This window comes from Cetorhinus maximus, chromosome 28 (genome assembly GCF_964194155.1).
Source record: "Cetorhinus maximus chromosome 28, sCetMax3.hap1.1, whole genome shotgun sequence".
Taxonomy (NCBI): domain Eukaryota; kingdom Metazoa; phylum Chordata; class Chondrichthyes; order Lamniformes; family Cetorhinidae; genus Cetorhinus; species Cetorhinus maximus.
Genome location: NC_135906.1, coordinates 19,037,677 through 19,054,148, shown reverse-complemented (window position 1 = coordinate 19,054,148; position 16,472 = coordinate 19,037,677). Strand labels below are relative to the sequence as shown.

General features: G+C 45.9%; 1 protein-coding gene and 1 long non-coding RNA gene across 2 annotated transcripts in view; one reads left to right on the top strand and one right to left on the bottom strand.

Moving 5' to 3' along the window:
* The window catches only part of LOC144668888 (voltage-dependent P/Q-type calcium channel subunit alpha-1A-like), a 741,147-nt gene that overhangs the window by 354,038 nt on the left and 370,637 nt on the right, over positions 1-16,472 (bottom strand). Inside the window, exon 8 of the mRNA XM_078531346.1 lies at positions 15,576-15,763. Within this exon, the coding sequence (XP_078387472.1) occupies positions 15,576-15,763 (188 nt within the window). The remainder of the gene's footprint in view (positions 1-15,575; positions 15,764-16,472) is intronic.
* LOC144669000 (uncharacterized) lies at positions 728-13,604 on the top strand. The gene is made up of 3 exons (XR_013573582.1): positions 728-825; positions 2,084-2,141; positions 13,450-13,604. It is a non-coding gene; the product is annotated as an uncharacterized LOC144669000 (long non-coding RNA).

Below are 16,472 nucleotides of genomic sequence, written 5' to 3'. Positions count from 1 at the left end.
AGTCAGGATGGTGGCTTGGAGGGGAACTTCCAGGTGGTGGTGTTCCCATGTAGCTGCTGCCCTTGTCCTTCTAGATGATAGCAGTCGAGGGTTTGGAAGGTGCTGCTTAAGAAGCCTTGGTGAGTTTTTGCAGTGCATCTTGTAGATAGTACACACTGCTGCCACTGTGCGTTGGTGGTGGAGGGAGTGAATGTTTGTTGACGGGGTGCCAACCAAGTGGGCTGCTTTGTCCTGGATGATGTCAAGCTTCTTGATTGTCGTTGGAGCTGCACTTATCCAGTAAGTGGAGAGTATTCCATCATACTCCTGACTTGTGCCTTGTAGATGGTGGACAGACTTTGGGGATTCAGGAGGTGAGTTACTTGCCAAAGGATTCCTAGCCTCTGACCCGCTCTTGTAGCTCAGTATTTATATGGCTAGTCCAGTTCAGTTTCTGGTCGATGGTAACCCCCAGGATGTTGATAGTGGGGTTTTGGTGATGGTAATGCCATTGAATGTCAAGGGGCAATGGTCAGATTCTCTCTTGTTGGAGATGGTCATTGTCTGGCACTTGTGTGGGGCAAATGTTACTAGCCACTTGTCAGCCCAAGCCTGGATATTGTCCAGGTCTTCCTGCATTTGTACATGTCACACCAGTTCTGCTGTTATCTAAAAATAAATAATTCAGGATCATTGCAATTTTGTTAATGATTTACCGACTTTGCATTGGTTTGTTTTAATACAGTATTTGCAAATTTCTAGGACGGGGATGGAAAAAGATCAGCGATGGAAAAAAGCATCACCAGTAACTAACTTCTTCGTAGAGAATCAGAACCTCAAAATTCTGTAAGTCTGTTCTACTAGATCAAGTGCAACAGTGGAAGCACTGCTTTCTCTTGCCTCAAGTGGAGACCCACCCCAAGGTAGAGTAATTTCCATGGCCAGCAAGGGCTGCTGCATTTGCAAGGGTGCATGAGTGACATCCACCTCAATTGGGGCTTGTCTGGCTGATCAAGTCACAGCTGTTTTTCCTGTTGCCCTTAAACCAATCTGGGCTGAAGAAAAAATGTAATTCTTTGTGGTTTCCGTTGGGATCAATTACCCAATTCTAAGCGAGATTTGGGGCCTTTGAAAAGGTGTCACACAGGCTTATTCTAATTCCAGCCTGATATGAATCCCACAGAAGTCTATGCAGGGATTCCTAGGATGGCTTGGGAACTATCTCCACCCTGGTGGAAGATCCACTTATTGGAAAATGGATTTTACCGGGATACTGGTGGTACCAGGTTCTGCCCCAAATACTGACGCAAGCTGCTGATCCATCCCCTCCCCACCCTTTATCCAAGCTGGAAAGTCAGGACCTAGATGTTTAAAGGCTGCATGCACAGTGAGTTAACCTATGTCCTATCACCTCAGAGGGCCTGTGTTTATGTCCAGTCCAGACACGGATACGAGAGTCTCCACTCCCGCTTGTTGGCTATCAAAGTCCAGCATGAAGTCAGTTTCAGAAGTCTGTTGCGAGTCCCCGTGGGGACCAATCCACAACACAAAACTATAGTTTACTTGGCAAGAAATTCTGAAAGAATATATGAAAAAAAGTGTTTAAACTGATGAAAGAATATTTTGAAAGGTTAGATATGGTAGAAGTAGACTGTTTCCATGTCAACATTTAAAACAACAGCTCATATTTAAATAGTGCCTTTAAAGAAATGAAACATCCTGAGGCACTTCACAGGAGCATTACAAAACAAAGTATTCAACATTAATTTGGATCTGTGGATGAAGAAAAGACCAATGAAAAGAGTTGGGAACAAAGTGCATAAATGTGATCAGGACTATTTGCTCAAGTGAAGACTGAATATCCACACACATTGATTAGTTCAAATTATCTGTTTCCATGGTACAACTTTTATGTATTTTCATTCATGTACTTTTGTGTTGACAGTGGAATGCTATGTGAAAGGCAGGTGAAATGCTATAGGTGAGTAAGTTACGAAATAGGAGAAAAAAGGCTAACATTTGAAAATAACTATAAAGATCTTTTGGGAAAAATAATTGTTTATTACACTAACAATACAATGGTTAAATTTCTTTTGCATTCCAGTTGGAATTTCAACACTCAAATGCTGCAGTAAACTTGGTCTTCAGACAGAAGTTTCAAGGTAAATAATAAAACAAAGGATAGTTTATGTTATTGTAATCTGAAAGTAAAGAAATACCTGTTCTGATTTGACACCCCTGTCCAACCTGCAGTGAAAGAGGACATTACAGTTCTGCCTCTTCCTGTGACTGGAACATTATCCATCTGATTCTGCACAATGAATGCCATTCTGGCCTATGGCCAATGCCTATTGTACTATATATAACACAGTCATGCAGTCAATCAATAATAAAGTGAATCAAGCAACCTCAGCAGAGACACAGTTGAACAAGTCCATGTGCATCACCTTTCTGTGGGGGGGAGTCTGCGAAAGTATCACAGGAAAGATACTAATTGCCCGATTCTAGCTTTGCACAGGGCTAGCTTACTGCTATTTTCTTTCCCCCTATCCTCTTCCAAATCACATTGTGATGCAGTTCCATTGTCACCCTTTGATACCTTATCCAAATGCCATTCCTTATTTGAGCCTAAATAGTTGAATGTCAGTGAGGTGTCCCACCATGGAGGAGTGCTACGTTCAATCTCATCTTGCCCTTGGTTGATATTAATATTAATTGACTGGGAGGGGCTATAAAACAAAATGTAGTACCCCCTACCAGAAACTCAATTAAGATCAGCTATTTCAGCAGAGCCCAGGGATTAAACCTGCAGTTGTACAAATCTGTATGGCTCAATACTACACCAAGCACTGCAGTTAATCAGCAGCTCCAGATCTGCAGGCCAAGGAGGGTGCCATTGCCACACGGCAGGACCCCAAAAGCAGGCCAGGGCCCTCCAGGTCTTGGCCTTCCAGAGGACGCTCATCAAAGTCATCACAGATAGGGTGTAGCAGTCAGCAGGCTGTCTCCACCCTGCTGTGGGTGTCAGGGGAGCACCAATACTTAGCGGCAGGGTTAGGAGGGTTAAGAAGATGTAACTGCACAGCCTGGGCATGGATGTTAATCACTAGTATATAATGTTTACTATTGTAAATAAACTTCCATGAGTGTCTCCTTGCCTATGGCTCCTTGTTCTGATGAGCAGTGTTCGTGTCACTCAGATGTGAAACCTTGGCCCTTGCACAAGGTAAAGGCAGGTGCCTAAGTCCAGGGCCTCTTGCCTATGCTCTCTGCAACCTTCCCTGTGCACTGATGGTATGCCTTCACAGTAACTGGGCACATCAGTAATGCCTGCACCTCGATGGGGCTTATGATTGCAGCACAGCTCTCAGCACCTTTGAGGTTGGCTGGCCCTCCATCTCATCAACATCTACGCCCAGTGACAGTGTGGTCCTGAAGGGCTCAGCTCACAAAGGATGCCATAGGGTCAGGAGAAGTTAAAGATTCCCCACTGCAACTCCATGGTATGGCCCTGTTCATAGAGCGCAAGTGAGCTGCCATCAGCCAGACAGGATTCAGACGTTCACATAAGCTATGTGAGAATCTATGGAGTGCCCCCACTGCATCTCGTCATTATCCTCCCGGAATATAGGGACTATGGACATCTGCTGCATCTCCATGACAGGAGCCATATCACAGAAGGTATGTGCGCTGCCATCAGCCAGACAGGAGTCAAACGTTCACAGATGCAGTGTGAGGATCTTTGGTGTCTTTTCACTGCATGTCATCATCATCCTCCACAAATCTAGCAGCTATGAGGACCTCCCGAGTGCACCTGCCTCGTCTGACCAGTACGATGGCCTCATCGCCGTCATCCTCACCTTCGAGGGCCTCACCTTCATTCCCATCGACGTCCTCCTCATCAGAGGAGATGTGCAGCTCCTCCATCTCCTCTTCAGCCAGCTCCTCACTCCGTTGCAGAGCCAGGTTGCGAAGGGCACAACAGGTGACGATAACGCGTGAAATCCTCTACGGACTATATTGCATGGCTCCACCTGGTTCAGGCACCCGAACCTCATTTTCAACATTCTGATGGTTTGCTCCACCAAAGTGCAAGTTGTAGCATGAGCCTCATTGTACCTTCTCTTTGCTGCACTCTGAGGCCGCCACATGCGCGTCATCAGCCATATCCTCTGCGGTTAGCCCTTGTTCCCGAGGAACCGACCTTGCAGCCTCTGTGGACCCTGGAGGATGTCAGGGATATGAGACCTATGGAGAATGTAGGAGTCGTGGACATTCCCTGGGAATCATGCGCAGACCTGCAGGATGCGTTTGTGGTGGTTGCACACCAGCTGAACATTCAGTGAGAGGAAGCCCTTGCGGTTGATGTAGTTGACCGCTTGCTGCCACAGAGATCTGAGCACCATGTGAGTGCAGTCGACGGCACCCTGCCCCTGTGGAAAACTTAAGATCTGGGCAAATCCCAGCACTCTTGCATCCTGGCTTTTCTGGTCCCAGGCAAAATGCACAAGTTGTGTGCCTTCATGAATACGGTATCCGTTACCTCCTGGATGCATTTGTGTGTGGAGGTTTGTGATATCCCACAGAGGTCACCTGTGGAGCCCTGAAAGTAGCCATTAGTGTAAAAATTGAGTGTCCCAGTCACTTTCACGGCCACTGGCAGTGGATGCCCTCCATGTCCCCATGGCGCTAAATCCTGCAGCAGGTGGCAGATGTGAGCGAGCAGTTCCCTGGACATGCGTGATCTTTGGTGACACTGGTTCTCGCTCATCGGCAGGAACGACAAGCGCCATCTATAGACCCTGGGTCTCGCTAGTGGCTGACCAGCGACGGATTGCTCTGACTCTTCAGTGGCATGCGCAGCTGCGCCAGCCACCCCTTCTTCTTGAGGTTGCTGCTCTTCCCTCTGCCAAGCCAGGCACCCCGTTGTTCTCTTCTCCTTTGTCTCTGTTGTCTGTAAGCCATGGGGCATACAGCTAGGTCACCAGGCTCCATGCTCCTGATGTACTCCTCCTGCAGGATGAAAGAGAGAAACACGTGGGTTAACATGGGTGTACTAAGAACCTCGCTTTGTTAAATCTGAAGGTCCCTTAACACATCCCAGGGAGTGCTGGCCACTACTTAGATGGCCAGAGTTTAGTGTGCTGAATGGCTGCCCGAAACCCCACCCACCTGCCCTACTCCACCTGACCGATTCGTGGCAGCTTTGCCACTGGACTGCGTGCTATGCTTTCAGCTCAGGCATAGGCATTCTCCTAACCTGCACTGCAAGGCTGAGCTGTTAGCTTGAACCATGAAGAAGACTGGTCCAAACCTGAATGATGACATTGCAAAGGGCTGTGAGCACCTCCACCAGGGACTGCTCCGTGGCCAGCTTTTGCAAGGAGATTATACACCTTGCCCAGTTGTCCAATTGTTCTGCAGGCCACTAAAATGCTCATTAGTTTGCAGTCTGTGCCCGAGGGGTGAAAAGCTCTGGAGATTTGGTGGCACTTTCATGCCTCTGCATTGCTTGAGTGGGCAGATAACCTAGAAGCCCGACTACAAGCATATCAATTTGTCTATGTCTGAATTGTCTCAGCTGCGGAGGAATGGCCACTTTATACAAGGTTTCCAAATGTGCGGCTGCTTCCCTCCCCCACCCACCCCCCACCACTGTAGGTGCATGTGCACTACCATCAAACTGGGCTGCCTTGTCCCCCAGCTCACCTCAGACACATGCAGCCATTTCACCCCTAACTCGCCTCGCAGTGCGTTGCCTTGCCACTCCAACTCACCCAACTACAGTGCAGCCCTTGCCCCGGCACTGCACTGTCAGCCAACCGGGAAAAAGCGACTTGCTTGTGACCTCGTCTGTATGTGCAGTGCTTCACCCTCGAAGTCCAACAGGCGACCCTTGTAAACGCTGCGCAACGTTAGTGTGCACTTACCCCCAAGTTCCCCTCGAAGTTCCGCTTGCCAGGTGCATGCCTTTTCTAATGCTGTTGTGAAACACTTCGGCGTGAGTCCAGACAATCCAGCATGAGAAGATGATCCTGCAAGCTGGGTTTATCAAGATATGCAGGTGTATTAAATGTTCCTGACATGTAGCAGCAGGAAATGTGGCCTGCCATTGATAGGTGGAGGGATGATCGCAAACTGGTTTCACCACGGTGTGAAACTGATTTTTGGCCATCCACCATATTGTCCGCTCATGCCTGCCATGACACCCAATGCCAACGGGGACAAAAAATTCCGGCCTCTGTTTCTCTCTCCACAGAAGCTGCCAGATCTGCTGAGCTTTACCAGAATTTTCTGTTTTTAGTGTAGTTATTCACTGAGTCATGCCCCTGCCTGCAAATTTTGCCATCGCTTGCGTTCAACAGCATTCATTGCACTCATAGGGCATCAAATGTACTCAAAAGCAATCATTGAGCTATCATTTGACATCAATTGCTCTCAAAAGCAATTACTTATCTATCATTTAATATTGCAAATTATGTAACTGACATCAATGTCATCAATTGCCCCAAACCACAGTGTTCAAACATTTATGATTAGCAACATTGCTTAAACATTTGGACACCAAAAACAATTAGAGTTTATTTTCCATATTTCTGACTTTCCATTGCTTCAAACATCCTAAAACTGAGTTAACTTTTGAAAAAGCAGACGTCGTTTTAACATAAGTTTTAATAAGCTAGTTTAACATTTTCCTTTGTAACTCATAGTGCAGCACAACCCTGCCAGTCTCCCAGCTCCATACCTCCCTACCCAAAGATTGCAGCAGTTAACTCCTCCACTGCCATCCCCACACCTGAAGCAATTTTCTCCCCGACAATCCATGCCCCCTCCCAAGAGATTTTCTCACCCATCATCCCCAACGAGCAACTTTGTTCTGCCCCGAACCACCCTTCCCCAGCAAATTGCAGAAGTTCTCTTCCCCTCTCTCTCCTCCCTCCACCTCTCTGTCCGTCCCCCATCTCCACCTTTCTGACCCTCCCCCTCTCAATTCTCTCTCGCTAACCTCCCTCCCCCCTCTCTCGCTACTCTTCCTCCCCCTCTCTTTCCTCCTCTTCTTCCCCTCACCTCTCTCTCCCCGCCCCTCCTTCCCCAATCCCCTCTCTCTCTGACTCCCCCAATTTATCTCTGCAATCACCCCTCCCCCTCACCCCTTCCTAACCCCCCTCTCTGTTCACCATCCCCCTCTCTCTCCCCCAAATGCCCTCACCCTCTCTCTCTCTCTCCCAACCCCTCTCCATCCTTCCAACTTCTCTCTCCCCTGCACCCTTCTCTCACCGCTCCCCCTCATCTCTCTCTCCCCCTCTTCCTTTCTTTTCACCCCCTCCACCCTCTCTCTCCACGCTCTCCCCCACTCTCTTTCTCCCCCTCTCCCTCTCTCCCCCCTTCGCTCTCCCCTTCTGCCTCTCCCTCCACCCCTTTTCCCTCTCTCCCCATCCTTCTCTCTCTCCTCCTTCTCCCCTCCTCCTCCCACTTTCTCTCTCCTCCTCCTCTGTCTCTACCTCCTCCCCGTCTCTCTCCCCTCTACCTCTCCCCCTCCTTGCCTCCCCCCCTCTCCCCCTCTCCTTCTCTCTCCTCTTTCCCCGTACCCCAGCCAGAGCTCAGGTTGCAGGGCTGGCCGGAACCGGAAGTGATGGTGAGGCTGGCCCTGATGCACTTTTGAACTGGCGTGGGAGCAGCAATGGCGCCGACAATGAGGTGTATTTTGGAGTGGGACGGTGGGGGGGTTGTGGAGAGAGTTAGGGATGGTGGTGGAGAGAGTCGGGATGGTGGTAGTGGTGGTGGTGAGAGTCAGGGGCAGCTAGGATATCGGAGGTCGGCAGGGTCTCGAGGCCTGGAGTTTGGTGGAGCTGGAGTCTGGTAAGTGGGAGGGCAGGGGAACAGAGTTTGGAGACCGGAAGGAGGTGGGGCCAGATGGAAGAGTTCAGAGACTGGAAAGGATATCAAGGGAAGATTTTAGACCTGGGACTGAGGGGAGGGGGGATGGGGGAGAGGCTTTAGACCCTGAGACTTGGGGTGGGGGCGGGGAAAGAGTTTCGACCCTGAAAATTGGTGAGGGTGGGGGTGGGGGGTGGGGAGGTTGGTGAGTTTAGCCCCTGAGATTAGGGAAGTGGATGGGTGGAAACTATAGACCCTGAGACTAAGATGAATTAAAAACTGATAGGGATCTGGCGGGAGCTCTGAAACGTGTGCTGTATAATATTTTTCCTTTTTTTAAAGATTAATTTGCATCAGTAATAACGTGACACAGTGTACTACAACTAGCGGACCTCCTAAGACATTGCTCAATGACCTGACAGTCAGAGAGCGCAGTGTTGGAAGAAGTGTAAGAGTAGGGAGGTGCACCTTTACAGTGAAAAAAATATGAGAAGACACTTCCGTCTACAGGCAGAAAACACTTTTTCCTAATTTGGTTTGGTTGCCGGAAAGTAAGTAATTAGTATTTCCCTTACCTGATATAGTTAATAGACAGTGGTGATGCATAACTAATCATTCTTTTCGAATTCTCAATATAGACAAAATAAAGCACAGCCTCTTCATCTCTGAGTACAATTTTCCATTCTGGAGACTAAGTGCAGTGGCAGGCAGGAAAGCCAATGTGATTCCCACTGTGCGGCCGATCAGATTTATCCACCCAATTTTTCACTTTTCAGCTAATTAATTATGAATCAATGAGGAGCTCGTCAAATCTAGTGGTGGAACAGTCAGGGATTCGTCCACCCTGCCGTAACCTCATGGGGTCAAAGGTCCTGGTGCCACATTTAAACAGCACCAGCACAGACATTCACTCACTGCAGGCAAGATGTGGCCTGAACTTCTGTTTCACCATGGTACCCAAACATACAAAAGCCCCAGCTCCACGGTTCAATGAAACCTCCCTGGGGATTCTCATCCAGACTGACCAGGAAAAGCAGGAGGTCCTCTTTCCTCAGGATGGGAGTAGGAGGTCCTCCCACCTATCATACCGGCCTGGGAGGAGGTCGCCAGGAAGTCAGCACTCATGGCCAACAGAAAAGGACCGCACACTACCAGCAGATGCGACATCAGCACTGCGTGTCTACCAGCCACTTCAAGCTCAACATCTCATGTAAGATCCTGTACAAACAGCATCTTAATTCCTTACTGGAGACACTGGCTCAACAGACACAATAGGCATGCATGCTTCTGAAATGCTCTTTCATCCATTGTGCTCACAATCAATCCATCTGTCTTTATGCAATACAAGATCTCCCACAACAAAAGGGAGAGAGCGAAGACTGGAGGTCCTATCCCTGAGCTGAGGACACTCTGCTCCAATGAGGAGCAGGCGACAGAGCTCGCAGGTGAAGACAGAATCATTACTGTGAGGAAGACGAGATTGGTCTCCACCAACAAGCCAGTGAGGGTCCATTGGTATTCATTGGCAACATGGGGACAATGACTGAGTGACCTATAATGGAGCCTGCCTAGTCAATCACGAATTATTTCTTCTCTCCATTCCAACTACCAGCAAGAAAAAGCAGAGGAAGACCACAAGCAAGTGCCTCAGCCCAAGCCCCCAGAGCACCTCAAATGAGGAGGCAGAGGAAGCATCTGAGGAAGACCCATCACTGCGTTCACCCGCACACTTCAGTGCAGATACACGCACTTAAGTGGGTCCTAGTTCTAGGGTAGGTTCGGGATCACAACCTGGTGATCACTTCCCAGTTACGTGTCCACAGCAGACAGAGGCAGTGACAGCCAAGGTATCTGACACTTGGAGGACTGTTGGAGACCAGGCTGCTGCTGTGTCTCAGTTCGATGATGGGCTTCTGCAATGGGCCCTGAGAGAAATGTTGGAGATGTAAAGACAGGCAGGCGAACATTAGGCAGATTTGTCAGAGACCGTCACCGTACTGCTGATGTTGTGCCTCCAGCATGTGAGCGCATCAAAGCTTCCATGAGAAGGGTGCAGCCTCCTTGGAGACCCAGGTCCAGCAATTTCTGCCAGATTTGTGTTCGAACTTGCACACCATCACTCTACCCATGGGGGCGTTCTAGCAGTAGCTTGGTAAGAGGGGGACAGAGCACCTCGACATCCCTCCATATGAGCATACGAATTAGGAGCAGTAGGCCACTCGGCCCCTCGAGCCTGCTCCACCATTCAATAAGATCAGGGCTGATCTGAATGTATCCTTATCCTGCCTACCCCTGATAACCTTTCACCCTCTCGTTAATCAAGAATCTACCTAGCTCTGCCTTAAATGTTTCAATCAAGTTGCCTCTTACTCTTCTATATCCCAGTGGATACAAACCTAGCCTGTCCAATGTTTCCTCATAAGACAACCCACCCATTCCAGGTATTTCATAAAAAGTAGGACCAGGAGCAAGCCAGTTGGCCCATAAAAGCCTGCATTCAATAAGATCATGGCTGAAATAAAAACAGAAAATGTTGGAAAAACTCAGCAGGTCTGGCAGCATCTGTGGAGAGAGAAGAGTTAACATTTCAAGCCCGTATGACTTCTTCAGAGCAGAGATGGCTGATATGATTGTAATCTTCTGCCTACCCAGATAACCTTTCACTTCCTTGCTAATCAAGAATCTATCTAGCTCTGCCTTACAACTATTCAAAGACCTTATTTCCACCGCCTTTTGAGGAAGAGAGTTCCAAAGCTTCACAACCCTCTGAGAGAAAAAATTTCTCCTCATCTCTGTCTTAACTGAGTGACCCCTTATTTTTAAACCATGATCCCTAGTTCTAGATTCTCCCACAAGAGGAAACATCTTGTCCACATCCGCCCTGTCAAGACCCCTCAGGATCTTAAAGGTTTCAATTAAGTCACCTCTTACTCTTCTAAATTCCAGAGGATACATGCCTAACCTGTCCAGCCTTTCCTCATAAGACAACCTGCCCATTCCTGATATTAGCCTAGTAAATCTTTTCTGAACTGCTTCTTACGCATTTACATCTTTCTTTAAATAAGGAGACCGGTACTGTACTCCAGATGTGGTCTCACCAACAATTGAAGCATAACCTTTGTAATCAATTCCCCTCACAATGAATGATAACATTCTATTAGCTTTCCTAATTACCTGCATACTAACCTTTTATGATTCATGCACTAGGACACCAAGATCCCTCAGAATCTCAGAGCTCTGCAATCTCTCATTATTTAGATAATAAGCTTCTTTTTATTCTTCCTGCCAAAATGAACAATTTCACATTTTCCCAAGCTATACTCCATTTGCCAGATGGGGCCGCCTTTATGCAGCAGACATGGCCCTTGATTTTCTGACCCTACATCCATTCTGACATGCCTCTGTAAGGATCAGATTCCAATTAAGACCATATGCACCACAGCACCTAAACTTAATGGACTCTTGCATGAATACTTGCATTAGTAAAAGAGCCAAGTTTGTTCATTGTGTATTAGACCCTTGAATCCAAAACTCAACTGAGCCATGCTCTCCATGATTTGAGCAGAACAGTTGTAGGGTGCCCCTTCAGTCAAAATTGCTGTGCTGAACTCCTCCGACACACCCTGAGACTCCTCCCCGATCGATTTTTTTCTAACTTGTTTTTTGAATGGCATCATTGTTAGGTGAGATCAAAAATGGTCCTGCTGACCTTTGTCCGGGAGACAAGCTTCCACCCTCCCCCTATCGCCCATCAAGTTCCTCCCATCCTCCGCCATACTCACCACCTCTTGTTTTTTGAATGGCATCATTGTTAGGTGAGATCAAAAATGGTCCTGCTGACCTTTGTCCGGGAGACAAGCTTCCACCCTCCCCCTATCGCCCATCAAGTTCCTCCCATCCTCCGCCATACTCACCACCTCTTGTTTTTTGAATGGCATCATTGTTAGGTGAGATCAAAAATGGTCCTGCTGACCTTTGTCCGGGAGACAAGCTTCCACCCTCCCCCTATCGCCCATCAAGTTCCTCCCATCCTCCGCCATACTCACCACCTACTAATTCCCCCTCCTCTTATCACTCTCCAGCCTTCCCCATTACCCTTGACCCCATCATTGTTCGTGTGGGTATTTCTGTTCTCCCCCTATAATTCTGGCCTTGAATATGGAGGGAGACCATTCAATGGGAACTACCATTGATTGCTCAATTGTATCTGTTCACAGAAAAGGTAAGGAGTGGAAAATGCAGGCTGCAGGCAAGGCAGCCTTCTTGATAGATTTGATTAGAAGGAGGGGAAGAAGGGCCCATTGCTGATTGGCACAGCTCACAGAAGACCCTTTAATGTTGATGTCCCCATGCCCTTTGTCGAACTGACCCCTCCCCTTCTCAAAGCCACATGCACCCTTACTTTTCTGGATCATCCAATACACCCTCAATGACTTTTCAGCTACCAACTTGCAGGATCCAGATGCCTCCCTTGAATGTTACTGTGTCCTATGCCTCACAATACATGACGCAAACCCCCAGGATCAACTTCCTTAGGTGACTGGCCAGACCCTGCACACCATACTGTAAATGATTGTCACTGCATAGAGGAGCCTTTCCCTGCCCAAGACTGGGACCAAGACAAACGTGCCATGCAGAGCCCTCTAACATGTCCCGCACAGCCCCAGGGCAATATGCCTCCGACAGTGTGGCCTCAGCCCAGGACAGTCTCTTCAATATGCCCTTGACAGCATGCCTCAGCCCAGGACAGTCTCTGACTCTTTTTGCACAGTCTAATAACTCTTGCCCCAGGGCAATTTTTCACTACTCCACCTTGTTCCTTGACCAGCCCCAGTCCTTCCTGTGCCTCCCCACTCTGCTCTCGTGTTCCCCCCAAGTCCTGCCTCCATCACACCCCTTTCCTCCCAGTGTTCCACACCCCTTACCCCACTCCTGCCTCTGTCTCCCCTCTCCCAGTTGGTCTTGCCTCCCACCATCAGCCTTGGCGCAGCTTGTGGTACAGGCACCCGATATCTCACAGCAACACCCTTAAAGGTAAGCGAAAGTAGTGTCTATTGACCTCAAAGTCATTGATGAACTGAAGCTTGCCAGGTGCACTTATATACAGTCAGGAAGCAGACAGTTCTAATTATCCGGTGGCAGGGTGTTTATTTGGAGGGGAATGTAATTCTGGCAAGTTGGCCATTTAATGAGCATTCATGAATGGAAATGTGGTTCCCAATATAGAGCAGGAAACTCAACCCACCTTTAACCCGCCATCAAAGTCAGGAGAACAAAATTTCAAATTAATTTTCCACTGGGGGAAAACTGACTTTTTCAAGATGCCAAATTAATGCCCCAACCCGCCACAATTCCCACCGCTGGCGGGAATAGAAAATTCCGCCCTCTGTCAAAACCAGGCTCTCTTGTAAGAAAGAATCAATTCATCATAACTTCCCTGTGAAATCTCACCTCAGAACGATTCAGCCTCCAGCTTGCTTTAAAGTCATTTCGAACAACATGCTCAAATACTGTTATTGCATGAGAAAAAGTAAACTTTCAAAGTTACAAAAAGAATCATACTAGTGCATGTTTTGCTTCTCCATACAACAGGCAGAAATTGAGCCATGAAGTCATGTCTGCAGAGATGATGGGAGAGATTTTAACCCAACAACTTGCGCAGAAGTAAAATCAGGCCTGATTATTTTAGAGATTATCAATTCCAACCCTGGATTATAGATAAAGGGCGAAGCCTTAGAGCAAAAACATTAATAATACAAAAGGTAATTTCATGTATTATTTTAATCACGTTATTGTGAAATATATATCTTTAAATTCTTCTTAAGTTAGAAATCTTATTTTCTAAAATAGAGGCTTCAGTTATTGAAATCAAAATAGATGTCCAAAAAGATTTTGAAAATAGCTCGAGTGTTTTTTAAATTGAGCATCTGCTTTTTCCCAAAAAAAATCATTTTGCTCTGTTGCATTTTTAAGAACATGAAATTTGAGCTAATCAAATGGAAGAATAACAAGCAAAGTGTATATTTACAGGTGTTACCTGAAGTATGACATCTGTTTGTGAGAGACATTAAGTCCATCCAGTTGTATGTTTATTTGTACATGTATTACATGTAGTGTACACAACTGCATACTCCCTGTAACATGGTTATGTAACACTTCCTGTAATACTTGTGTGTGACACTTGTTAACTTTGTTCTTTCTATATCACTTTTAACCATAAGAACATTCATTCTGGCCAGGACAAATTTATTTTGCCACATGTAATTAGATTATTTTTCCTATGTGATTTATTGCCAGCCTGAATTCCACTTAGTCAAGAGTTGCAATAAGAACAGAATTTAAAAATTTTATATAGCGAAAGGAAGTCATTTGACCCATTGTACAACCTCTTTGAAAGAGTAATAAAAACAGAAAATGCTGGAAATACTCAACAGGTCAGGGTTGATGACCTTTCATCAGAACTGGGAAAAGTTAGAAATGTAATAGGTTTTAAGTAAGTGAAAGGGGACAGGCTTGGTAAAAGAACAAAAGGGAAGGTCTGCAGGACATTCTGTTATTCACACCTCCTCTAGACACATCTTCTGTTTCTTTACTTGTTCCATTGGCCCTCCCTTTGGCCTTGCACTAACGACCCTTTGTCATTAATCTCTCCTGTCTTGCATCCTAACATAGGCCTTGCCTTCCCTTCCTCGACCTGAAATGTCAACTCTGTTTCTTTCTCCACAGATGTTTCCTGACCCAATGAGTATTTCCAGCATTTTCTGTTTTTATTTCAGGTTTCTAGCATCTGCAGTATTTTGACTTGGTGTCTGAAAGAACAGACCACTTAGTCCCATGCTCCTGCCCTTTTCCCATACTCTTTCAATGCTTTTTTTGTCCAATATTCATCCACTTCCTTTTTTAAAGCTGCTATGGATTCTGCTTCCACCATTGTTTCTGCTATAGAAACTGACATTCCATGCACTATCAATTGTAAAGAATAACAGCTACGTAAGTTAAAACAAATTAAAAACAATTGAACAACTCCATGTTAGATGTTAGCACTGGAAGGATTAAACTTTTAAAACAATCATCCTTACAATTAGAACGATTGGTACACTTTCTACCTTATACACTCAGCTCTCTTATAGGTTCAAAATAATCTTAAAAGTTTCTGCTTGCTCTCTCCAAAACATTGTTCCACATTGCTTCCAACTTGTCCATTGAGCTCCCAACCAAGCAAAATCTGGGTTCTTATCTGCAATCTGACCTGTATTTGGTCCATGCATTCATTCAAAGAATAATTCTCCCCTTTGAGCCTGAAAGGGACGGAAATCTATATTCCATTTTACATCATACAGTGTTCTTGTCCTCTTAAAACTGTACACCCTCTGACTAACTCAAGTTATTCACAAAAGTATATAAAAACAAAAGTTCTGTATTTGTTGGACCACAGGTCAATTGACAAAGTTTATATTACACCAATCTTGAAAAACTAAAATTAGGAAAAAACATGGAAAGCAAAAATTACGTTTGGCAATGTTTTTCCGAGACTAAAACTAAAACCTCAGGAAAAAGAAAATCATTAAACTAAAATTAGGCTTACATTTCTTTCAAAGACTACAAATAAAGACAAAAAATTGAGGTCCAGTGCCAAGACCAAAACTCAGACTCAAATTAAAATTAATTGAAAGACTAACACAATATTATTGTTAAAGCCAAGGCGCCTAGTTACTCACATTATACAATAGGTCAGTCCAGCCCTCCATGGTGATGCACTGGAACACAGTCAGCACAGCAAACAGGATGTTGTCAAACTGTGTAATTCCATAATTTGGTCCTTCCCAGTATTCAGTACAGTTGACTCCAATCGGACAGATTCGAGCGGGTAAGTCTGTCCCACAAGGAGACTCGCCCACTATTTCATCTGATAAGTGAACAAGACAATCTACATTTAGCATCAAATGTACTGTTATACCACAATCAAAACAGACTGATTAATTTCATTCCGGGTCCAATCAGAGTCACATGGATCATCAAATAAAAAATGCTGTTTCTAATGATAGTTCAAAACTCTTTTTGTTTCATTCATTTTACAATATTACTTGCAACTCTTGGTCAGGTTCCAGCCTATAACTAACTCCCCACTATGCATTTTTCTCTGTGATTGTATTTCAGTCTGGCAGTGAGCCTTAACTCTCCATTGTTTTGTATATAAACCAGCAAAACCCTCAGAAAGATTAAATGCTTACACTGGCTCATTGGTATTCATTACTTGCTCTGATTACCGAAAAGTAACATACTCCATAATGGCTTTCAAGGGATGCACCTGCCTATCTGCAAATCACAAAATTGCAGGAACGTGTTCAAATTACAATATTAAGTTTGTCTTCCTGCAATAACTAATTTCTAACCTACAGCAATAAAATCTATCCTATCTTTTACTCGTTGATACAGAAGAGCACTTAAGAGGCCTCTCCAGTTCTTAGAGAGAGGCAAGAATGGACCCCTGGTCCCTGGGGTAAGAGGTTAATCTTTCAGTGCAGTAAACCTACTTGCGCTTGAGTACACCTTCCTTCAGCACTGAACTTAAGAGCACTGGAGTTGTTGAAAATTGATCAAGTTAGTATTAACAA